At 35.0% G+C, this 25940-nt stretch overlaps 1 protein-coding gene across 7 annotated transcripts in view; it reads right to left on the minus strand.

Annotated features, from left to right (window-relative positions):
* The window catches only part of RABGAP1L (RAB GTPase activating protein 1 like), a 572843-nt gene that overhangs the window by 64835 nt on the left and 482068 nt on the right, over nucleotides 1-25940 (minus strand). The window contains exons 1-2 of one of the 7 annotated variants that reach the window (XM_037506438.2): nucleotides 19998-20201; nucleotides 18092-18305 (exon numbers count right to left, since the gene is read on the minus strand). The exons of 3 other annotated variants lie outside the window; for them this stretch is intronic. In XM_037506438.2, coding sequence (XP_037362335.1) covers nucleotides 18092-18202 — 111 coding nt within the window. In that variant the 5' untranslated portion in view covers nucleotides 18203-18305; nucleotides 19998-20201. Of the gene's footprint in view, nucleotides 1-18091; nucleotides 18559-19997; nucleotides 20202-25940 lie in introns of those variants that run through there. 3 more of the 7 variants (XM_054693459.1, XM_037506437.2, XM_054693460.1) reach the window with 3 other exon arrangements.

Consider the following 25940-nt stretch of genomic DNA (forward strand, 5'->3'; position numbering starts at 1 on the left):
CTGCATGTCCTGACTGTCAGTCCATAGGACCAAAACCTTTCTATCTTTAGAAACAGCAGGGTTTGTGTTGCCACCATACCCACATGGCACTGATATGCAAGCAAAACCACTGTAAGAAATAATCAACCCCCTCACAGTTACATGGTTTTATCACATGGCTCTTGAAAACAATTATGGAGACTGAACTCTGGACTACCTCGAGCCAACAGTCCAGTCTAACAGAGATATATAAGCTTTTAGACATTGGTAGTAATAATTAAGCCTTGAATAGCTGTGCTGCTTAATGACAACGGAAATGAGAGTGCTAAGAAGTCAATGCCATTAAAATGGCATCTATCTCAATGATTTTCATTGTTTTCTAGATTAAAGAACATAGGGACTACATTCACATCAGAAGTAAATTTTATGTTAAATGGATCTTTTTTCTGAAAATCTAGAAGAGCCCAAAATTCACAGCTAATTTCAACTAACTGGACTCATCTCTTAAGCTGACATACATTTTCCACATGAAATAAACTGATCTGGTTAGACCCGGCTGGCACTGTTGCAGATTGATTGTGCCCTATTCACCTGCATGTGTTTATGCCTTGTTTTTAAGTCATAAGACATTTCTAAATGTGGGTGTATTCTTTTCTGAAAATACTGAAACTTCTTGAGATCAAAGATGACATATTTGTCTTTTTTTGATATCTCCAAGGCATGGTACACCCTTGTCATTTATAAATGCACAATTCAGCATATGCAAGGATGAAACAAGTATCCAATCATTTAGGCATATCTTTATTTTCCCAGGATAATGGATATGAGCTGATCTCTCCATATTCTCTTGCCCTGTCTCTTCTGTGAGATAAATTTGGCTACTGCCATGGAAAAGCAATAACATCTGGAGAACAAAACATAATCATTTGTGCTGAATATGGAGCAAATGGCCAAATATCTCATTAACACCTGCTAGCCTTGGACAATGGCACTGACCAAATTTTTACATCTTTTATTTTATCTAAACAATGAGTTCACAGAAACACAAATGCTTACTTGACTCAATTTATATTTTAACATTTCAAAAATCATCTCTTACCTATTTATTCACTAGATTTACAAAGTAAAAACAGGGCTGCTAAGGAGAGGAGCTACTATGAATGCCATGTATCAGCAATAAGAGGAAGTTTCCCAACTTAGAAGGGCTCTTTGTAGTACCCTGAGCCTAATCAGTGCAACATGGAAACTCTGGGGAAAACAGAGATATTTGGAATAAAATAAGTCTCTGTTCTGGGCTATTATGTCCAGAGTCACCTATATCTCCTTTGCACACCATCAAGGCAAGTACCACTTGATGTCTGGAAGCTGTAAGGATCTCTTCCTGCTCAGTCATGTTCTCTATATTGAGCAGTTTAGAAGAATCGTAAAAGCAGCAAGGCAGCTTTTATTTTTATTAAAAAAACAACAACAATATGACAGTCAATTACATTCTAAGTGTTTGAATGCATTATTTTCAACATATTGAATTCTAATATAAAGCATATTATCATTATCAATCAAATAATAAACTCACAGTCTTATAAATACATTCTCCAGTTCTATAAGCATTAGTTTAAAATAATAAAACTTCCTTTAGTGGGAAATGAACCTTTTTTCACAGAAAGATGATGCTTAGAGAAGCTAACAAAACTACTCAATTCATTGGAATTGAAACTCAGCTTAGCTATTATATTATTCTACATGTATTCAACTGAATAGTCTGTACTCATTATAAAATTACCAGAAGGCTTGCTTTCTTAAATTGATGTTTTATGAGTTTTATGGTGTGCACATCAAGTAAAAATAGCTGTGACACAACAGAAAACATATGGTGGACTTCAACAAAACCCAAAACTCTTGTGCAAAGAAAATTATCAAGAAAGTCAAAAGACATTCTATACAACTGGAAAATACATTTCAAATCACATACCTGAGAAGGATTTGCAATCCAGAATATATAAAGAACTCTTATAATTCAACAACAAAACAACCTAATTAAAAAATAGGCAAAGGATTTGAGTAGACTTTTCTCCAAAGAAGATATACAAATAGCTAATAAGGTACACAAATGACTAAGTACATGAAAAGTTGCTGAATATCTTTAGTCATTAAGGAAATGAAAATCAGAACTACAAGGAGATACCACTTCACACTCACTAGGATGCCTAGAATGAAAACACAGAAAATGTTAGTGACCTTGTAGAGTAATAAGAATTCTTAGACATTGCTGGTGGGAATGTAAATGGTTCAGCTATTGTGGAAAACAGATCCTCAATAATGTAAAAAAAAAAAAAAAGCATTGTCATAAAAGGTAACAATTCCACTCCTAGATATAGACATAAGAATTGAAAGCAAGAACTCAAATATATACTTAAACACTCATGTACACTACAGCACTATTCACAATAGCCAAACAAAGTGTGGTATATACAATGGGGTATTATTCAACAATAAAAAGGGAAGAAGTACTGGTATGTGCTATTATGTGGGTGGACCTCCAAAACATTATGCTGAATGAGTGAAAGAAACAAAATACAAAGGGTCACTGACTGTATGTCTCCATTTACAGGAAATATACAGAATAGATAAATCCACTGAGACAATGCAGATTTGAAGATGACTGGGGTTAGCAAGGAAGATTGTGAAAAAACTGCTTAATTACTTACTGTAGAGTGATGGAACTTTTTGGATTATATTATATACCATATATTGTATAGCCCATCCATCTTATATATTTTAATATTATCCCCAGTGCAGGATAATTTTGCTTGGTGGAAGCAGACAAATACTTTGTATTACAACTATTCTTCTTTTCTGTTCATTCATCCAGAATCTTCTCCAGTTCTTTTGTTCAGTTCTACTGATTATTAGACTACTTAATCAATATATTATTTTGGTGAAAGACCTGTTTATTTTATTTAAATTACATAGTGGTTAACAATTATTACAATTTCATAGAGGGAGATATTTTTAGTGAGATTCTGATATAAAAAATCCAATTTCTCCCTTTCTTGTTGGTGTTCCTACCTCTCCATTTCATCCAACATTTCATTTTGACAATTTTCAAACAGAAAAAAATTAAGAACTTCACTTAACTCCTCACCAAGATTTTGCCTTTAACATTTTGCTTTATTGGCTACATATTTGTATATATGATATACAGATGACATACAATGCTATATCATTTGTATATCTCATATATATATAGCATTGTATATCATCCGTATATCATATATACAAATATATAGCCAATTTGGCTATATGCTGTATTAGCCATTCATGCATCCATCCATTCATCCATCCAGATGTCCATCCGTCCATCCGTCCAACTTATTTTTGTGAAGCACTTAAAGTTACAGACATTAGGGCACTTCTACCTAAATATTCATATGTACATCAATTATTAGAGTTTTTTTCTTTTTTTGGTTTTTTTTTTTCCATCTTTTTGGTTAAGACTCCTACAATACACAATTTTTAAGTGTCCCATTCAATGACTTTACACAAGTGCATATACCTGAGTAACAAGAGCCCTTACCAAGGTATAGAACACTTCCATCTTCCATCTGGATTGGCTTCTAGCAAGCTTGGTTCCAACCTCCCACTGCTATTTCTATTAGAGAAGCTGAAGGGTTTGCACAGGTAGTAGGATCAGATATGTGGTCTCATTCTCAACCAGATGCTTCCTTCCTGAATTTTGAATGTTAAGCACAGGATACAGAATGTTTGGAGGTTCACTAATGCTACAACAGCAGGGCTCAGACAAAATTCCCCGATGTGTGACACCCCCAGTATATGCCTGTCAGTCAAGCCTACTCCACACATTTCTCACTAATCCTGTAAACCTCACACAGCTTTTCAGGCAATTTTTTCTTTTTTGTCAAATTGTCCCAGTTGATACCTGTTGTATAAAGCCCAAAAAATCTGACTAGTCCTCTGATATTATATTATTTAATCTTTAAACATAATGAAATGTTCCTTTGAAAGCTTTAGTTATTAGAGATCCAGTACACTAAAGTAGCCCAAATAGAAGGAGTCATCATGTGCAGTTTAAATTTAAATTGTGCTATTGCTACTCTGTTACTTCCTGAGTAATGTTAACCACGTTAGGCATCTCTATAAAGCCAAGACACCTAGAGGCTTGAACTGCTTTTCATTTTCAAGCAGGTATTCAATTATTTCTTCAAAGCAACTGTGTGTTCATTAAAACATGGCAATGAATCAAGATTAAAGAATAAAACTCAATTATGGAATGAAAATTCATCTTTTTTAACTTCCTATCTTATACTTTGATTTCCTCAGTAATATCGCTAAGTGACTACATACAGCTTAAATATATGCAGTAACTTACTGAAACATCAGGCATTCAGAGGAATTCACTAAGTTTCTGGTGAACTGTTCTAATTGTTAAATATGTTTTTTTCCAACACTGAATTGAAATCTGTATCTCGAACAGCCTCTATTTGTTAACCATGATTCTGCATTTTCTTTCAACTTGCACACAAAAATCCTTCAGCAATCTGAAGACAATTACAGTATTGCCAATATTCCCCTTTCCCAGAAGAACCACGTCCCTTATTATAGGATTTCTGGCCAGTTTTACCAGACTGAACCCTCCACTCTTGCTTTATTGCAATTGTTTTAGTATCATGGCATCTCCAATTATGATTTCCTTTTTCTTCACTTTCTATGTTTAAAAAAATTTCCATTAAACATGTTAACTTTATGATGACAAAATGATATAAAAAACACACCATAGGAGTCTTTCTCTAATATACTGAGTAAACTGCTTCATGATAAAGTTTACATTCCAATCTGAAAGGAAAAATAATAGAGCAGGGAAGATGAGATATACTGTTACTTCTCTCTAGACATGTTACTTTGAGGATGCTTACATTCACATTAGAGATCTTTGATATTCAAGGACTAATCCAATTCTCTCACTCTAAAGATGAGAAAATTTAGAACTAGAAAGGTTAAATGAATTGCCAAGGTTAAATCATTAGCCTAGTGATTATGACAGTGCTGTAAAAATGTCTTCCCTGCTTCAAACCTTTCAAACAGTTTTAACTCACCCTTTGCATAAAGTCCAATTTCCTTACCACAACTATAAAGGTTCTTCATGATTTGGGGGCTATTATTTTCTCTAGTCTAATTTAAAACCCTTCCCTGCTCACCTTACCCAACATCGATGATCCATTTAAGTTCTTCCTTTGTTCACCTCTGAGACTTAGAATAGACTTTTCCTCTCTCAGAATATTTTCCCTCTTCCCCTCATTCTCTCAGCTCACTAAATCCTACTCATCTCTCAGGTTTTTCCTGATACCTAACTTGGATTTTTTCTCCCTACATGTTGCCATAGCACTTAGGGACTACAAATTTAGATTTGGTTCTCTGTATGTCTCCATAAGGTTTATAACTCCTTCTCTTCACAAAATTCATGAATATTTTGTGTGATTATTTGTTTAATATCCAATTTGTCTGATAGACTATAAAGCCTATGAAGGTAGAAACCACATTTATCTTGCTCTTTTCTGTATTACTGGGCACAGACCATATACTTGATAAATACTTAATATTCAGTTTTACAAAGAATTAAATTAGCTTATAATTGCTAAAAATAAAGCCCTTAAATGCTATTAACACGTTACACTCTACAGAATTCTTAAGCATCTGAATCTCATGTGCTATCCTTAGCCCTACTGCATTACATAGATAGTGTCCCAGCCAGATAATATGGATCCTTATTCTGTAAATCAATCTATGTTGGACCCTTTATATATATTTTTTATTTTTTCACTTACCCAATATATATTTTATTTTTTTATTATTTTTAAATTTTATATATTTTTTACATCATTTTTCATTTTTGCACAATGTATGCATTTTCATCTTGGTTATAATCCCCATACAATTCCCATCTCCCCTTTGTTTTGATCCTACTCCCTCCTCACCCCCAGTGTGTCTCTGGTTTATAGTTGCTTGTTGATTTTGATTTTTACTTTATTATAATTAGTCTTTTTTATGTTGGACCTTTTATAAATCTGATGAACATGCAGCAAAAAACATTGCCTCAATATAATTGTTTTTCCTTTAAGAAAAATTCCAAAGATAATTTTAATATAAAGAACCTTTGTATCTGGTTCTGATCCTCTAAATTATCACTTTCTGGACTATTAAAATTTTTCCCCATTATATCAATAAGTACTCAGCTTTTGTTCACAGACATAATGGAATAAATAGGCTGAAAATGAGATTCAAGTCAGATGGTAGAAGTTATATATTTAAATAATAACACCCTCATTAGCATACATCTTCCTCACAATCAGTGAAATTCAAAGTAGGAAAAACTGGTAGGTGGTTTATTTATTCACTGTACATATGCTTGCAATTGAACATGATTCCCTTTCCATGTACAGAACACAAAAACAAATGTGTGACCTGAAATTTAGATATGCAGGTTCACGTTAATATCCGAACACCTGAAAGCGATAACAACAGTGTCAATTATAGTTACAGCAATCATTCACCTTCATGATCCATACTTCAAAAATTAAGGAAACTCTAACTACAGATTTAATATCTAACTTATTATATTCCTCAGAAACTGCTGAAATGCTGAAAAGTTTAGAGTACTGATAACCAAAGGATTATGTAATAAAGGACTATTGCGTATAATAACTAAGAAGATGAGTACAAAGCACAATGCCACTCAATAACAATTTTGAGACTGTCTTACATGACAGCTAAAGCAAAGGCAACAAAAGCAAAAAACAAAAAACAAGTAGGACTATATAAAACTAAAAAGCTTCTGCATAGCAAAGGAAATCATCAATGAAATGAAAAGGCAATCTCCTGAACTGGAGAAACTATATGTACATCATATATTGGATAAACTTAATGTTAAAAGTATATTATGGGACTCCCTGCTGGCGCAAGGGGTTAAGCACTGTGCCATCCATGAAGCAATCCTCAGCCTCTGTAGCGTGAGTTCAATCGCCGGCCGGCCAGGGAGTAACCTGCATGGCAAAGCAGACCTCTTCTGACTTGCTTGCTGCTCCCCTCAGCAGTGTACTTTAGTCAGGCTACCTGTTCTGTTCCCCGCTCTGTCTCTGGTGAATCCTCTCACCCCCTGCATCTCTGGCCTGTACCCCAGCTCTTGTATGCATAAATGGATAAATCTTTAAAAAAAATATTAATAACTCATACAACTCAGAAGTAAAAACAATTTGACTTTTACAATAGACAAAAGATTTGAAAAGCCGTTTCTCTAAAGAAGATATACAGATGGCCTAGTATACAAAAAAAAATTCTCAATATCACTAATCATGAAGGAAAGTCAAATAAAAACTACAATGAGATATCATCTAATACTTGTAGAAATGGAGTATTCTCAAAAGACAAGAAATAACAAGTGTTAGCCAGGATGTGGAGAAAAGGGAACCCTTGTGCACTATTGGTGGTACTGTAAACTGGTGTAGTAACTACGGAAAACAGTGTAGCGGTTTCTCAAAAAATTAAAAATAGAACTACCATATGATGCAGCAATTTCACTTCTGGGCATTTATCCAAAGAAAATGAAAACACTTAACTCAAAAAGATATCTGTACCCCCATGTTCATTATTTATAACAGCATTATTTATAACAACTGAGATATGGAAACAACCTAAGTGTCCCTCAATGAATGAATGGATAAGGAAACACACACACACACTAGTCAGTCATAAAAAGAATGAAATCTTGCCATTTTAGGCAACATGGATAGAACTTGAGGGCATTATGCTAAGTGAAGTAAGTCAGACAAAAAGAAATAGTATGATCTCATTTATATGTGGGTTATTTTTTAAAAAAAAACTCATAGATACAAATTGGTGGTTCCCAGTGATGATGGGTGGGAGTGGGTAAAGTGGGTGAAAGAAGTCCAGTTATAAAATAAATTTGTCAAATTTCAAGCCTAAAATACAATTTACAATATAGTGATTATAGGTAATACTGTATTGTATACTTAAAAGTTGCTAAGAGAGAAATCTTGAAAATTTCTATCACAAAATAAATAAAAGGTGATGAATGTTAACTAGACTTATTGTGGTGAACATTTTGTAATATGTAGAAATATTGAATCATTAAGTTGTACACCTGAAGTAATATAATACTATGCCAATTATACCTCAACTTAAAAGAAAAAATTCTGACTTTACTGCTTCCAAGCAGTATGACCTTGAATTAATTACTTAATCTGTGCTTCAGCAATTTGATCATCTATAAAGTAAGCCTAAAAATCTGTACCTATCTCTTATTTTTAGTGGTATTGTGAAGATTAAATGAGCTTTAAAAAAAGGAATGTTAAATTTAATTTTGAAAGTAACACATTTTTTAATCTACTTATTTTAGTGTTATTAAGATGAAACCCAGGTTATAACACTATAGGACTGTGCATTTTATGTTCCACATTATGTTCATTCTCTTTTATCTCAATTTGTGAGTATATTAATTTCTTACTCCTACTTCCAATCTTCAAATATGTAGTACAGAATCAAGAAAGCAAATAATTCTTATCCTTTGAAAAGGTACCAAACACACCAAAGGCAATTGCATTTTACATTTATATGTGAAATTCTCTAAGAGACCAATATCTGTATAAGCAATGGGTCCCAGAGACACTTAGAGCAAGATGGATGAGTACAATACCAGCAATACTGTCATCACACAGTCATCATCACACTTATTCTGGCACAGCTGAGTTCAGGCTCCTCTAGCCAGAAGCACATTGACTCCTACAGATTTGGTCTAAATAGATCACAGGTGAGTGAAATTTTCAGTATAAATTCAGAATGATTTTATAATCATAATGTTCAAGTAGTTTCAACATACCAACATAGTATACATATATTAAAAGACTGAATAGGCTAAATATCTTCATTTCATCCTAGAAGTGAATTAACATTTTTGTTTTACATTGTTTTTATTTCTGTTCTCCTCTTGAAGACTATTTAAGAGAGGAGACAAATGACTGTATTATGAGATACTACTATCATCTCACATCATATAGGCTTTAAGTATTTTCAATATTTTATTCTCTGAAGAGACTATATGGAAGTTTCTATTTTTTTCCAATGAACAGAGATGAATAACTTTCATTCAATTACTCCTTTTACTTAATTGGTGAAATATCTGTTTTGACCTGATAAGGGTTGAGAAAAAGTCCTTATCTTTTGACAAGTGCCTGTTAATAAGTGACCTTTTTTCTCCCCTGGTTACAGCCCCAACAACCCTCATGCACCAAGTGCAGAACAAAGAGTCCCACTTCCATCAATAATTATAAACAGTACTCACTTCCTGAAAAGCCCTCCTGGGAGAAAAATGAACTTTTGAGTCTAGCCAAATCATTCATGCTCCTCTCAGTTGGATAAAATATCTCTAGATCTATTTCAGCTTCCTCTAGTATTCTCATCTCTGTACACTTCCATCATTGGGAAGCCTGGTCATTGAAAACAATTTTTGTTTAACAATCTTGAATGTTAAGTTAAACCTTGCTTTTCAAGTCTTTGAGGAATTCATGTTAATGACAAATTAGACTACATACTTACAAATGACACTAATATTCTACAAAGAAGATGTATTTCCTTCTCTTTAATTAGAAAGTAGCTGAGCAGGCACCTCCCCTGGTGGCGCAGCGGTTGAGCACTGGGTTGTGAGGCTGCCCGCAGCCTCTGCAGCACAGGTTAGATTCCTGGCCACCGGCAGGGGTCCCACAAAAAAAAAAAAAATAGCTGAGCAGTCTACATCTGAGAGAGAAAGCAATTTGCACCTTAAAGCAGGAGCAATAAAAATGATTGTTTTATGTATGGGAATTAAATTAACACAAGTGTGACTGTTAGGTTGGAGGGCACTAAGGAGCTTTGGGATATCTAACTAAGAGTCATATTTTAAGTATTAAGAGAAAGTATGCTGACTCCAGGACATAACATGTATTCTAGGGAGATACTGAATCCCAAACCATCCAAATTATTGCCTATCAGCTTGGGTTACCTTGATAGCTCAGTAAACCCATGTGGGCTCTTCCTCCCTTCTCCATTAAAATTCATAGAATGTAATTAATGAGGGAAAATTATTTGAAGATATCTTAATGGAGTTGTGAAGCAATAGGACATGTGTTCAAATAGCACTAGTGACTTGAAGGTGGCATTTTTCAAATCCTATCCCCAAACCCTAAGAACAGTCTGCCATAAATTATTCTAATATGCCCCTACAAGAGAAATACGAGGCTATTAATAATATTAGGAGTATTTCACAAAAGGACTTCTGAATATGAACAAGGAGGCCAGCTTTCTGAAACTTACCATTCTTCTAAACATTTTATATGTTTGTTATTTGTTGAGGAGCTGACTAAAAAATTACCTGTCGGTGAAATGTCACAAAGAGAAAAAGCAGCACATCATTGGGATCTACCTAAAAGGTGTGTAGTAAGACCTTCACAGAAAGCAAAAACAAAACAGTTCTTTATGTCTCTAAGAGACATCCATGTGTTTAAGAGAGAGCCTTCATTATATAGCCTACATTAACAATTATGTTGTGATTTATGCAGGAAATGCATACCAGTTTTTCTTCCTAGAAGGAATTATAATAATCTATTAGTAAGTGGAAACCACTTAGTATTTTCTAGCCTAACTCATAAACTTATTTTCTTTTATTGTTTTAAGGATAATAGTTTTGAATAAGGAGAAACTCTGAGTAGTACAATTATGAGTAATCTCATCTGTTACATTTTTATTTTTATGGTCTTTTCAGATTTTTTATAGTTAACATTACTTTAGTCAATAATAAAAATAAAAACCTGTAAGATGTAAGAAGATCTTTAAGGACAAGACCTGTTTTGCAAGCTTCATTAATAGATACAATCAGCTCTCCTTTATGCAATATATATTAATCAATGTAATCACATCATTTCATCCATCTATAGATTTAAAACTAGGTCCCTTTATGACCAGCTCTAATGCTCTTACAATCCTGGCTGCTTTCATCCCACATTTGAGCTAGCTGGAACACGCTGAAATTCCCAGACATGTTACCCCTCTCTCATTCCTGTGTACCTCTGAAAATGCTATTCCACTTACGTGAAACATGTTCTCCTCTACCTGATCACCTGAACAATACCTATTTTCTTCTTAGCATTCTACACGAAAGATTCCACCTTCACATGGGCATAGATACACATTGCTGTAGGTAAAATGATACATCTTCTAACCCAACAATCCCACTTCTAGGAATTCAGCCTACAGCTATACTCACACATTTGTGAATAATGATATACGAAATGTTTCACTGTGCCATTTTGTAGTAGCAAAATACTCAAAATAATCCTATAATCCTACCTATCCATATATTGGCTAAACAAATTATAGAAATCCATGCAATGAAATATTATGCAGCTGTAAAATGAACACAAAATATTTCATGTACTGACACAGGAAAATCTCCTACACACAGTAATGAGGAAAGCAAAGCACAGAACATGAATAGGACACGAGAAGTTCTATAAAAATGGGGAAAGATTACATATAAATTTGCTTGTATTTACATAAAATATTTCCAAAAGGATGACTCTAAAAAATTAATAACATTATTGGAACAACAGGAATGGGTGAGAAACTTCACTGGATACCACTTTATATTTGTTGAAATTTTGAAACCATGTAGATACTAAAAGTTAGAGTGTAAAAGTTTAAAAATCAATGCTTAAAAAAAAGTGCTCAGGTCTTTATGAAAGTATCTCTATTTCCCATACTCTCCCCTCCACCCTTCATAAGAACACTTATCAACTGTGGACACTATGTGACAAGTGCTGTGGTAGGTAAAGAAGAAAAATGAAAATAATCTGAAAGGAAATGAATCTCAAGGCACAACTCCAAAGAATGTGAGCTTTGATTCCTGAGTACCAATTTAACTTTCTGCAGAACTGTAAACCTAGTTGTTATATGGCAGCCATATATTGCCATGGGAATGCAGCAGCATAGAACTGGGAGAAAGGGGAATAAAGTAGATTTGAAGTGAGAAGTTAATTCGATGGCAAGAGACAGGGAGAACATTTGTCAGCATGAGTCCAGTACCAGCTCTGCTGACCTGGAGGTTAATGGAACACGCCCTGTTGTCCATATGATAAATTCCCTTTCTTGTTTAAGATAGCTCAAGAGTTTATTACTTGCAATCCTAAGAACCTTAACTCATATTAGAACTGATAAACCAAATGAGGGAAGATCTGGCTCCCTGTACTAAATTAAAATTGATGAACTACTGCCGAAATACACATATGTTCAATAACAATGAGAATAAAAAAGTTCAGATGTGAAATTTTTTAAACTCATGTATGAATCTTAATTGGTTTTATGTAATGTTTTATTCTATTCAATATTTGAAATGCTTTCCAGTGAAGATTCAGAAAAAAAATGCTTTAATTTTATTGTTTTCCCTATCTCTAGCACATGGAATGGCTGATTTTTTTTTTTTTTTTTTTTGGCATGCTAGGGGACATCTATGTGCCAACCCAATAAGGAGGAAGTGATTTCAAAATGCTTACCCTCATCTCCCATTTATAGAACAGAGAAACGGTAGCTCCCCAAAAGAGCTCCCTTCCTCTACTGGCAGAGGGCCGTTATTTTGGTATCTGTCAGTTAAGAACATATATCCAGACATGGTAGAATAGGTAAGTGGCTTTTTTGTTCATGGACAGAATTCTAACTATTGAACAAACAAGTCTCTTAGAGTGACAGGGTGACCTAGAATTTCTAGATGCAGAACAGGTAAAGGCAGAATGGACCATCTCTTCTATTCAATTGACACCAGAATAATCTTTCCAATGCAAGGTAGGAGGCCTGTAATAATTTTTAACTAATCTCAATCATTTAGATTTTTGGTATAGTTCAGTTGTTACTTTTTCCTAAGTAACAGCAGTGTATCTACCCAGGCAAAAAGTAGCCAACAAGTGTGACTAATCTCTTTATTCACACTGTCATCATCAGGAGTCAACTCCTTTTCTGTTTACCTGCATTGTTGTAATGCCCTTTAAACTTTTTTTTTTTTCCACATAGGCAATGTGACACCTCTCAGTCTATTACTGACAGATTATTGCTATAATAATTGATACATTTACTGAGCAGATGGTTTGGTCTATTGATTCTACGTTGTCTTTCTTCTGTCCTGAGGCTGAACCTGATGTCCTCTGGTTCTCTCCACGGCAGAGGGCTTCAAGTTTCCTGTAGGACTGATATCCTAATCAAACAGAGTAATTCATCACGGTAACTCACCAGTCCATTTTCTCTTTCTGCCCACCCCTTTTATTCTTCCACATCCCTATCACTTATCTACTTACCCCACTCCTTCCTTTAGGGCTTTCTCCAGTTTGAATAGTCCTTTCCTTATTCCAGGGGAGACAATTAGTAAGGGCTTTCACTGTGCTAAATACTTTATAAGTGCTCACATATGATCCTTACAGCCATCCATTGACTGAGTGTTATTTTCTCATTTCCAGATGAAGAAACAGAAGCTTAGAGAAATTCATTTACCAGTAAGTAGACATATAAAACTTGAACAGAGGGCTATATAGCTTTAAAGTTCCCCAAACAGTCAAGCTCACAGCCTTTGCATAAGTTGTTCTCCCCCTCTAGTTCTCCCAGGTCAAAAAGATCTGGCCCCCTTCTACTGTAAGCAAGCACCTGGTCAGCCTTCGAAGCCTAACTGAAATACTTTTGCCTCCTTGGAAGCTTCTCCCACACTGTCCAATCAGTGGTAATTATCTGTTACTTTGTTCCACTGTAAGTTAGCAAATATCAACCCCATAAATATTTATTTTGCTTCTCTCCCTGACTATGAAGTCTTTGGAGAAAAGGATATTCTATTTATATCTGGTGCTTTACAGTAACCCAAACATGTCCGTATTATTACATACTGGCCTCTACTAACACACATTGTAAAGCAATGTTCCTTTCATAACCACTTAATTGATTAAAAGTTGAAATAATTCAACAGAAAATGAATTAATATTTAACTGAAACATCTGAGCTTGCCAGAATATGTATTGGCTATTATGCTTTTTCACTGTTTGAACTTTAAATTACACATCTTGAATTTAAATATATATTCAAATCACCCTTAGGAATGCATAATAAATGTAACAGGTGTGATATTTTCCCCCATTATTAGTTTGAGACCAGTATAACTAGAAATAACTGGAAATGGCAGAGACAGTAGAGAGGAATTCTGGCCAGTCAGAGACAGAGGCTCTGATGCAGGGGCACTTCAGATTCCTACCCTCAGCTTTTCTTATTCCACCGATAAGCACTTCAGATGCTTTTGTATGTTGGGGAGAGTATGGTACAATTTTGCCTCAAAATGTAAGTGAGTGAATAACCAAAGAAAAAAAAGTAATTTGTGGGTTTAAGGGGAAACAGGAATACTGTAACCAATAAGGTACCTTTGTAAATGTTTCAGTAGTCATTTTGACTATACCAGATCTTCACCTTACATTGCAACTTATTCATACTTTTTCCATTCTTAAATTCTGCTAGTGGTGACTTAGCTTTTGTTTAGTTTAGCTTAGTAAATACAAAATTAGTTATTGTGGGCCTCCCTGGTGGCACAGCAGGTTGAGCGCCACACTGTGAAGCTGTCTGTGGCCTCTGCAGTGCGGGTTCGATCCCGGCACACCAGCAAGAATCCCATATGGTGCGGCAGACCTCTCCTGTCATGCCCACTGCTCCCCTTAGCAGTGTATTTCTGTTGTCTGCCTGTTCTGCCTCTGGTGAATGCTCTCACCCTCCCGTGCCTCTGGCCTGTACCCCAGCTCTTGTATAAAAATAAATAAATCTTTAAAAAAAAATTAGCTAGGGTGTGTGTGCGTGCGCGCATACGTGTGTATGGTTTGGAAGCAAGAGAAGTTATGCTTCACTTCTTTATCCTTTTTTCTTACCTGATTTGTCTAAAGGGATCTGTGTAAAAGGGTCTACAATTTTCATGCACAATCATTCATTTTAACCCTTTAATAAATAAAACCCTTCAGTAAATCTAGGCATATTTTTCAAAATGTGGATCAAGATATTTCCAAAATCAATTTAATTCTCTAATAACCAGTCTTTAAACAATTAGACAGAACACATATAAAGGTGAATACATCACAGGTAGCAACAGTATTGCCTAGTCAAATTTTCTTTGTTTTATGTATCTAAAAGTTTACAATGTATTTTTTACTATGACTCTCCATCAAAAATGTCAAAGAGCCACAGGGCAACTTAGGGACAAGAAAAGACACAGAATCCGCACTAAAAATACTGAACTGAAAGTGATTAAAGAAGCAAGATACCATTATGAAATAGTCCAATTACAGAATATCTAAACAATACTGTATTAAGAAAGTTTCTAAATAAGCTTTGTAATAGTCAAGCTAAAACCCAAAGATGATTTTGTTAGCAAGAATGTAACTTGCAAAAAAATTTTAAAAGAATGTAATCTGCTTTAGAGTACAGTAATAAATCAGGTTGAGAGGCAATTTATTTTATACTGTTAAAATCTCAGTATCTCATCTCAGACAAAACAAAATAATACTATGGAAAGGATAAATATTTTATCTTAGAACAATTTTAGTATAACTTTTCCAGGAAACAAAAACCAAATATTACCTTCAAAAGACTTTGCTGGTCAACTCTAAAATTGTAAATCTTATAAAGAAAACTATGTATCTCCAGAAAGTTGTGTAATTGCACTCAAAACATATTATTTAAAAATCTGGCATACAGAGCAATTTTTTTGCCCTTGTCATACCTCTGAGGTTTTCCATATTAACAATTACATTTTATATAAGCTCCGGGGTTGGGAATAAGAATCCTCCATGGGAGGAGCTGAGATTGCATCTAAAGCTAATATATATCAGTATATTTTATATTTATATAACCTACAAATGGAAGAATGTTCCTGATAAACACATTAATATTCACTCATTCATTCCTACACATGTGCACATGGACATGTACCACTTAATAATGTTCTGTACTTATGGCCTCCCTGGTGGCACAGGGGTTAAGGACAGACCTATCAAGCCATCGCCAGCCACTGCAGCATGAGTTCGATCCCTAGCCGGCTAGGGAGCTACCCACATGGTGCAGCAGACCACTCCTGTCTCGCCTGATGCTCCCCTCAGCAGTGTGTTTTGGTACATCTGCCTGTTCGGCTCCCCACTCTCTCTGGTGAATCCTTTCATCCCCGCACCTCTGGCTTACACTCTAGTTTGTGTCTGCATAAATAAGTAAACCTTTAAAAAAAAATAATGTTCTGTACTTAATGAGCATAAGACATTACCTATGACTCAGTCATTGTCCACCTCTCCAGCCTCCTCTGACTTCTACACTGTGCCACTTTATGTCTCTCTGTTTTGTTTCTTCTCCCTTCTGGCCTAGAAAATGCCTGCAAGTTTGTGAAGACTCAGCTCATCCACTACAAGAATTCTGACAGGTTCATCAAAAAGATATGAAACAGGATTCTGAATTCTTTGCATTGCTTTTTAAAGTGGAATATTGAGAAATTAGTTGTTAACATGAAGTTTAAAGATTATCCATAACCATGGACTGAGTTGGTGCATGTGTACATGTAATATGTATACATTGTGGTTAAGGGTTGACAATGATCCCCATATAATGTATACAATCATAAAATTAGAAATCATGTAGGAAAAGGATGCAATAGGCTAAATGTTTCTATATTAATAAACACTTGGAGGAAGCATATTTTGGTTTTTTATTTGTTTTGGTTTTGCTCTTTTGGGGAGGGTCCTGCTGATCCTTTTAAACTGCACCTATAATATATCTACAAATGTAGAGAGAATAAATAATCCTATGTATTCATCACCTAGTTTCAACGATTATCAAGATACATGCATCTAGTTTCATCCACATTACCAACTGCTTCTACTGGATCACTGACTCTTTGCAGATCTTTCATATGTAACCATATCAAAACGTATCTCTAAATCATTCATTTTAAGAATCATATGTCATTATTGCATATAAAAATTGAATAACTCTCTTAATATCATTAAGTACACATTTAGTGGTCAAACTTACTCTGTTTATCTTGCAGATTTTTTTTTATAATTTGTTCAATTTAGCATCTAAACAACATTGGACACTGTATCTGGTTGCTATGACCTTTAAATCTTTTAAAATCAATCTATGACTTTCCCCTTTACTTTTTCATTTCAATTTATTGTTTTCAGAAATCACCATATTGTTTTAAAGGTTCTTAGGACTAAAATAGAAAAGTAGGGCTTCAAACCACTAAGATAACTGTTAAGATATACTCTTTCATTCTGTTGCTTGTGATTAGTATCATGAAATATTATGAGTAAGTGGTTATTACAACAATAATAAGGAAAGTTTGTTTTAAAAGGTATGGATGGCTGGTATCTTAAAGTCAATAGCTATTACATGAATGATACTGAAAGAGAAGAAACAAACTTGCAAGCACATCATTTTCTATTATTCTAACACATTTACATTAGCCCTTAAAAGAGTAAATCAACATATATATTAAATGCAAATTAAAATTATACTAGAAGTTATTTTTAAAACAATTCTTCTTAGTAACAATATGAAGACTGAAAGCTATTTAATTTTTTAGATAGTTGACGTTATGGCCTACTGATAAAAATGTCCCACTTCTAAAAGGTTGAGTTACATGTTTGTAAGTGTAGGTCATTCTCATCTAATAATCACATAAATACATACTAGGCAAACACATGAGACAAAATGATACCTGGCACTATAAAATTCCTACCAACCTTTCTACATATGAAAGCAGTATCCTAAGTATGACTCCTAAAACATGTTTAATGTTATACTAATGTATAATAGTGCTTAGTTATGTAAACAGATCACTGAACACCTATAGATCTTGTTGTAACTTATACCACAAAGCCAAAAGTAATGTTTCTATTTTAACTCTCAGGAAGCAATGCCTCAGTTGCTACACGGGTATAACTATCATATCAGAAAAGAGAAACAGCCCCAGAGTAGTGTGCAAAGCACCACCTACCATAGACCTGGGCTTGCTGATGGCCACCAGACTAGTGAGGAAGTCTTCATCGTGCAGCTGGCTGAAAACATGGGCGTCATAGGCTACCATAATGGAGATTTCTTCCATCATCTTGCCAGCTGGTCTTTCCACAGCAGCAGCTGCTGTCCCAGCACCAGACCAGACTATCCAAGGAAAAATCCTACTGCAGCTCAGAGCCAATGCACACACCCACCTGAATGTAAGGGGGTGGAGTATCAAAAATCCAGAAGGAAAAAAAAAAAGAAGAAAAAAGCAGCTATCACAGGCTTGTCTAGAACTCACCCCCAATAGGCTAAGGGAGGTCTCTTATCTACGGAGGAAGTGTACACTATAAACACTTTTTGCATTCTTAACAGCAGCTGGAATTTCAGTTTTTGAAAATTGTCCTTAAACTTCAAAAAAAGAAATTTAAAAAGTTTCCTACTGAGGAATGTCTTATAGCAAAACAAACAGAACAAAAACAATAGATTTATAGTCTGTTCTTTGGTAATTAGATTTTTTAAATAGTTTTTCTTCTTCAGTATTATATCAGGAGTTTTCTTCTTGGAACAGGAGTTTTCTTATTGCTTTTTTTTCCACATTCATATAGAAAATAAATAGATGGCAACCTTTAGTTTTGCAGAATTTATAGAATTCTTGGTGTTGTTAAAAATAATCTCCTGAAGAATGAAAAAAAAAGTCTTTTCCCCTCAGAGTATTTCTGTTAAAAAAAAAGTGTCACAATATATAAAAATGAAACAGGGAGAGCCATATCAATTAATAATCATTTCCCCTTCTCCCCGTGAAAAAACACAAATATTTTAAACAATTCTTGATTATGAGAATTTAGTTTGCTGTTGTTTTCAGAAAGCAACATTAAGGTTTCACTGCCAAACTGACTATTCTTCTTTGATAGATAAAAGTTCACTTTATCTTCTATTTTTAAACTTAGTTTTCTTTTAATTTCCCAGAATAAGAGCCAGGTACTCTTGGTGCCTTAACAGCAGAAATGTTTTTTTTTAAAAGAACAGCTGGAGACCAGAAAGGACCCTGAATATATATGCCTGTATGAAACATCTGAAAGTTGCCCATAATCCTTACATAGTGGCTTAAATTAGCAGGGTATATCAATATAATGTATGCTAATATCAAGGGGGGAAGTATTAAGCAAATAAATAAGGAGAGACGACTGACAAAGCTCCTCCAATAGTTGTTTTTCAATATTCCTAATTAAGCTATTTCCTGCTTTTTATATCATTGCTGTTCTATGAGAAACATTTTTTGTTAGAATTAGAAATCAATTTGGCAATGTCTGTCTACAATCAAAGACGATAGTGGTTGGAGTTTTTAGTCCTAATTACCAACAGCAGTATTATGTTGTTTAACATTTTGCTTTTCAGGAAAAAAAACAAAACTTAGAATGAGATCAGTAGTGTCTATTTTCCCCTTGTCATTCTACATTATCTTCACCTAGATTAACAACATTATTCAAATGGTACCTCATTCCATTTAAAGGTGATTAGGAGAGTTTTGCAATTGCTACAGCATTCTAGATTGAACACACACACAAACACACACACACACACACACACACACACACACACGGAAAGGGACTCCTCATTGCTAGGAAACCGAAACAGGTCTAATAGGCTTATTTAATCAGAAAATGCAATACTTTAAATATATCCTCCTCAAGATTAAAACAGCTTCAAGCTGTGTTTGATCCTTGTTGAATCCAGTAAAGCATTTTTACTTCAATTTTTTCTACAATGCAGCTTTGTCTTAAAATCATTATTTTTGCTAAAGAAAAATTTCCAGCACATTTGTCTTAACATTGACTAACCCAGCAAAAATTAAATAATAATCAGGAGACAAGATATTAATAAGGCCATCAGGCAGCTCATACCTTTCAAATTCCTTCTTATCTTTTCAGATGTACTTTAAAGATAGCGTGAACCTCTTCATGCATTTGCTAGCACCAGAAGGTTTCGGATTTAAATTGCAACACCATTTTCTAGATGTGAAAGCAATTTCTCTTGCTTTCATATTTTTTTTTTTTTGCTACAGTGACTCAGTGCTTCCACACTGTTATCTGAATAAGGTGCACTGACAAAGACACCTGTTGTGCAAGGTAAAGAAACTGCTTCCCATAATGCCTTACTCCCTGCTGGCAAGCGCCCAGGGACAAACAAGAATTATAACCCCATTCGGGCAGTTGCCTGTGTGCCCCCGGAGAGCACATTCAGTGTAACAATAGGTAATCTGGGTTAAGAAGAACACTCATAACCCAAGGAAAAAAAAAAAAAGACTCGGAAGACAGTATCAAATAGTCTAAGTGCCCTGTAAAAACCACAAACATTCAAGAGTGCAAAACTTTTTTAAAAACATAATTAAAGGCTGTAAAAATAGCTTCAGTTTATTTATGTTAAAAAAAAAAGCTTCTTCAAACAATTCAGTTCTTTTAGAATTCCTAACGCAAGTTGTTAGGTAAACAATTAGGCATTTTAAGTTTCTGATTTATTATCTTAAATAGATGGCTCTGATTAGTCACACTAACTAGAATTATTAACCACACGTCATTTCTAAATCGAAGAGGTACTGTATTATGGGAATAGTTCATACATTTCTAGAACAAGTATTCCCTAAGTTTGATAGGTACCCTTCTTTTTTTCTTTTCTGTTACTCTTAAAATAATCCTCCATCCTTCAGTCTGAGAAGGAAAAACTGAAATGTTTCTTTCTTTATACAATGAAATATACGCCTATGGGTCCAACAAAAAGCATACTTTTTGAAAGCCAATGATCTATAAGAAAAATTGCCCTTGTACTGACTTTTTCCTCTTTTCCTGAAGAGATTTTTCTCCAGCTTCACAAATAACTTACAATACCCTCCCAAACACCAGGAACTTTGTACACAATCATGTTTACATACAGAGTTTGCTCCTCACAAGACATCTTTCTTATGCTTGCCTTTTCCCTGGTGAATTGAGTCTCACTACTCCCCCAGGATTGTTTCCACCTGAGTTTCTGCAGTCATCCACTTCACACCATGCAACTCCAATAGGGGGAAAAAAAGACGTGGGGTTGGGAATTACCTGCGATCAAGTGGTGTAGAGAAGACAACACCATTTGCTGCTACGACTTAAAAGCAGAGGATTGTGTATCAAACCAGCAATAGAAAACAAGGCATTAAGTGATATCAGTAGAAGGTCTCCGGTTAGAGCAGGAACTAGTGAGCTGTCTGTCCCAGGCAAGTCATTTAACTCTAGGTTTCAATTTCCTCATGGTCATGCAAATTGAGAGGTATGAAACAGATCAGAGGTTTTCATGTGTGCTCATAAAGGGTAAAAAGCAATTGTGTCCTTTTCCCCCCCTACTAAATAGGCTGATCAGGAGATTTGAAGGTGGAAAAATATTTAAGTCTCTATCAGATTAAAAAACAAAGGGTAACATGAATCCCAGATGTTAACAATGTCCTCCCCCCCAACCCTGGGGTGCTATAATGTATCCCAACAAATGCAGTCTCCTCTATACCCTGATTTGGATTTTACTTTATAACATCAACTCTTTTGCCTATAAAAGAGGATTTACTGACAGTTGTTAATATCTGTTATAGTTACTCTTTACAGTTTTATATTCAGAGGTCAGACTGAATACAACATAATTTTCAAAAGCCTTTCCACAACTCATTAAGATAAAAATTTAACAAATGTTTTCCATGATCAATATTGTTCCAATAGTCATTTTTGAAGGATTATTGCTTTTCAACTAAAACATTTGTGGGTCATAATGAAAGCATATGTCTTATAAACCATTCATGGCCCTATTCTGAAGTGTCAAATATTTAGAAACAGCCAAAAAGAAAAATCAAGAAACACCTGAATAAAATGTCAAAATTTTTCTATTTCTCTGTTCTCCCCAAATGTAGCAAAGCAAAGAAATTTCATCATGGGTAGTATTTTGTTATCCCCTAGTCAAAGCAACAAATACATTTAAAAACTTCTGTGCCTCATAAATAAATTATCCCGTGAAAGTCGCTGTAAAGATCTTTTCTCAAGCCTCAGGCTGTACCTGTTGAACATTCTCATCAGGACACCCATAAAATCAGGATAAAGTAGAAAGAAGGACAAGACAACCATAACAGAAATATGGCCTAGAGGGCAGGAAAGCTTCCATCCTCCATACTTGAACAGGCAGTGCTTTGAGAGACTCTGTTCTTCCTTCCCAAGTGACCCTTGTCTAATCACTTGCAAATGTTTTAAAGATGTTCCTAATTCAATACGCTCATGTAGTATCCTAGTTTAGTTTTAAGGGAACTTCACAAAATGTTCAGGATGTAGAGAATAATAAGAACAAACTATAAGAAAAAAATTCTACAAGTACTTTCTGAATCATAGATAACCAATATTCCAGGTAGGTTTCTACAAATACTTAAGAGTGTACATAACAAAACCCAAGTGGGCTAAGTTAGGGAACAAAAAATAAAATGAGAATGAGAAACCATAGAGGTATCAATAAGGAACACTTTGCAAAATATTTTGGTTTTCGGGATAGTCTAATAACACAGAGTGAATTTTAACAAAGGGAAAAGAACAAAAAGCAAAAGATAAATAAGTAAAAACCTTCATTTATAAAACCAGGTAAAATAAAGAAAACCTTATTCTTGTGTCATATTCCAGCCATTCACTTCATTATCTTCCCTAACTTTCCTAGTAATTGCTAGGCAAATTCAAAACTTCAGAAACAGATCTTTAAAAAAAAAAAAAATCCCAGAGATAGACTAAGAAAAGAAAAAACATGTGGGACATAAATACCTGCTTAACATTTATACTGGGTCTCTTACTCCCTTATTTGCATCTCACTACAAAAAATGAGGTGAGAAAGATTCCAGATTATGAAAGAGTAGCTTTATCTCTTTTACAATTCAGCTTTTAACCTTATTTGTAACTCCCAAATCCACAGGAAATTGTTAAAAACAAGACAACAGGCCCCAAATGGAGTCACTTATGCTAAACTCCAAGTCACCAAAATGAGACTCAACTACAATTTCAACTCTCCCAACATGTAATCTTAAAGCAGTTGAACAGGAGTCACCTGAATAGCACAAGTTAGGTAATCTGCCTGAGAAACCCCTGCCATCCCATAAAAGAAAGTAACTTGCCACTACCAATATGCTTTTTTTTTTTTGCTTGTTCCTGCTCCCTTCTGCCTATAAAAGTTCCATTTTGTACAGCGTTTTAGAGCTATTTTCTATCTGCTAGATGGTGGCAAGGTGCAGGGGAACATTCTCCCACCCAACTGCGTTCTTTTCCAGATGGACAAGCAAACAAATTAACATAAGACAGATTAGCAGGAGAAAAAGAACAAATTTAATAACAAACATATGGAGAATTTACATAGCTATAAATTCTAAAGTTAATGGAACAAACAGAGGGTTTATATACAGAGCTAAGGAATGGTATAGGCACCTGAGGCATGAAGAGATTGGTAGGTTCTCACAGGAGGAGGAGGGGATGATGTCATATAACAAAACTTTGTCCTTAGATATCTGCCTTAAAGTTGGTTTAAGGTTTAAGGATATCTGCCTTAATGAAGATTTTTTTCTGATGAATAGGTTATTTCTGGAGGTGATCCTAAATCTAGGTACTTCCCATTGTTTATGTTATGGTAACAGTTTCTCCTGAGGTCTACAAGGTCTCCATTGACTTTAGTTTCATATAACAAAGTGACAAGTATTGGAAAAACCCTATCTGAAGATTTTTGGAGAGACCAATCCACAATTGAATGGCACATGATTCATGAATTACGGCATAAGGTCAAGAAAATCTTTAAATGTATTCAGATGAATTTTTTTTTTAACATAGTACATTTATTCAAACTTTAAATAACAAAAAATATTGGGGGGTGGGCCTCCCTGGTGGCCTAGGGGTTAAGTCTTAGCACTATCACCATGACTGTGTAAGTACAATGCCTAGCCAGGGAGCTAACCCACATATGGTATAGCAGACATCTCCTGTCTTGCCCGCTGCTCCCCTTAGGAATGTATTTCAGTAAATCTACCTGCTCTGTTCCACACTCTGCCTCTGTTGAATCCTCTCAACCGCCCACCCCTGCACCTCTGGTCTATACCCCAGTTCTTCTACACAATAAAATATTTAAAAAAAAAATCTGTTGTTGCCAATATTATTTTCAATGGTGAAAAGCTGAAGGCCTTTTCTTTAAGATGGAACAAGACAAAGATGTCCTCTCTCACCACTGCTCTTCAATATAATACTGGAGGTTCTAGCCAGGGCAATAAGACAAGAGAAAGATATACAAGGAATCCAAACAGGGAAAGAAGAAGTAAAACTATCACTATTGCAGATGATATGATAATATATGTAGAGAACCCTAAAAACTCCAAAGAAAAACCACTCAAAATAATCAACCAGTTCAGTAAAATAGCAGGATATAAAATCAACACACAAAAAATCAGTAGCCTTCCTATGCACAATCAATCTGAAGAAGAAATCAAGAAAACCATCCCTTTTATAATTGAAACAAAAATGATCAAACAAACCTAACAAAAGAGGTGAAAGACCTATACAAAGAAAATTATAAAACACTGTTAAAAGAAATAGAAGAAGACACAAAGAAATGGAAAGACATCCCCTGCTCCTGGATTGGAAGAATTAACATTATTAAAATGTCCATCCTAGGGCCTCCCCTGGTAGCGCAGGTGGTTGAGTACAGCACTGTGAAGCTGTCCGCAGCCTCTGCAGTGCTGGTTTGATCCCGGCCAGCAGGTAAGGGTCCCACATGGCGCAGCAGTCCTCTCCTGTCTCGCCCGCTGCTCCCCTCAGCAGTGTATTTCATCAGTCTGCTTGTTCTGTTCCTGCTCTGTCTCTGGTGAATCCTCTCACCCTCCCGTGCATCTGGCCTGTACCCTGGTTCTTGTATAAATAAATAAGTAAATCTTTAAAAAAAAAATTCCCATCCTACCAAAAGCAATATACAGATTCAACACTATTCCAATAAAAATCTCAATGACATTCTTCAAAGAAATAGAATAAATACTGATGAAATTCATATGAAACCACAAAAAACCATGAATAGCAGCAAGAGACATTAACCAAAACAGAGAGACACCCTGCTGATTGGGAAAAAATCTTTGCATTCCATTCAAGTGATAAGGGACTGATCACAAAGATATACAAAGAACTCACATGGCTTCAACAAAAACAAAATAAACAATCCAGTCAAGAAATGGGCAGAAGAACTTGAAAGACATTTCTCCAAAGAGGAAATGCAAATGGCCAACAGGCATATGAAAAAATGTTCAACATCCCTTATAATCAGGGAAATGCAAATCAAAACCACACTGAGATACCACCTTATACCAGTAAGAATGGCACATATCAAAAAAACTAGCAACAACAAATGTTGGCAAGGATGTGGTAAAAAAAAGGAACTCTCCTGCATGGCTGGTGGGAGTATAAACTCGTCCAACCACTATGAAAAGCTCAGTCTACTAAAAATGGAGCTACCATATGACCTGGCAATTCCAATCCTAGGGATCTACCCAAAGGACACAAAAACATTGATTCGAAAGAACACCTGTACCCCTATGTTTATTGCAGCACTATTTACAATAGGTAAAACCTGGAAACAACCCAAATGCCCAAAAATAGATGACTGGATCAAGAATATGTGGCATATATACACAATGGAATATTATTCAGCAATCAAAAAAGATAAACTCATGCCATTCACAGCAATGTGGATGGAGTTAGAAGGAATTATGCTCAGTGAAATAAGCCAGAAGGAAAAAGAAAAATATTAGATGGTTTCACTTCTAGCAGGAATACAGG

Source organism: Talpa occidentalis, unplaced genomic scaffold (assembly GCF_014898055.3).
Source record: "Talpa occidentalis isolate TD23 unplaced genomic scaffold, MPIMG_talOcc4v2.1 talOcc4.12, whole genome shotgun sequence".
Taxonomy (NCBI): domain Eukaryota; kingdom Metazoa; phylum Chordata; class Mammalia; order Eulipotyphla; family Talpidae; genus Talpa; species Talpa occidentalis.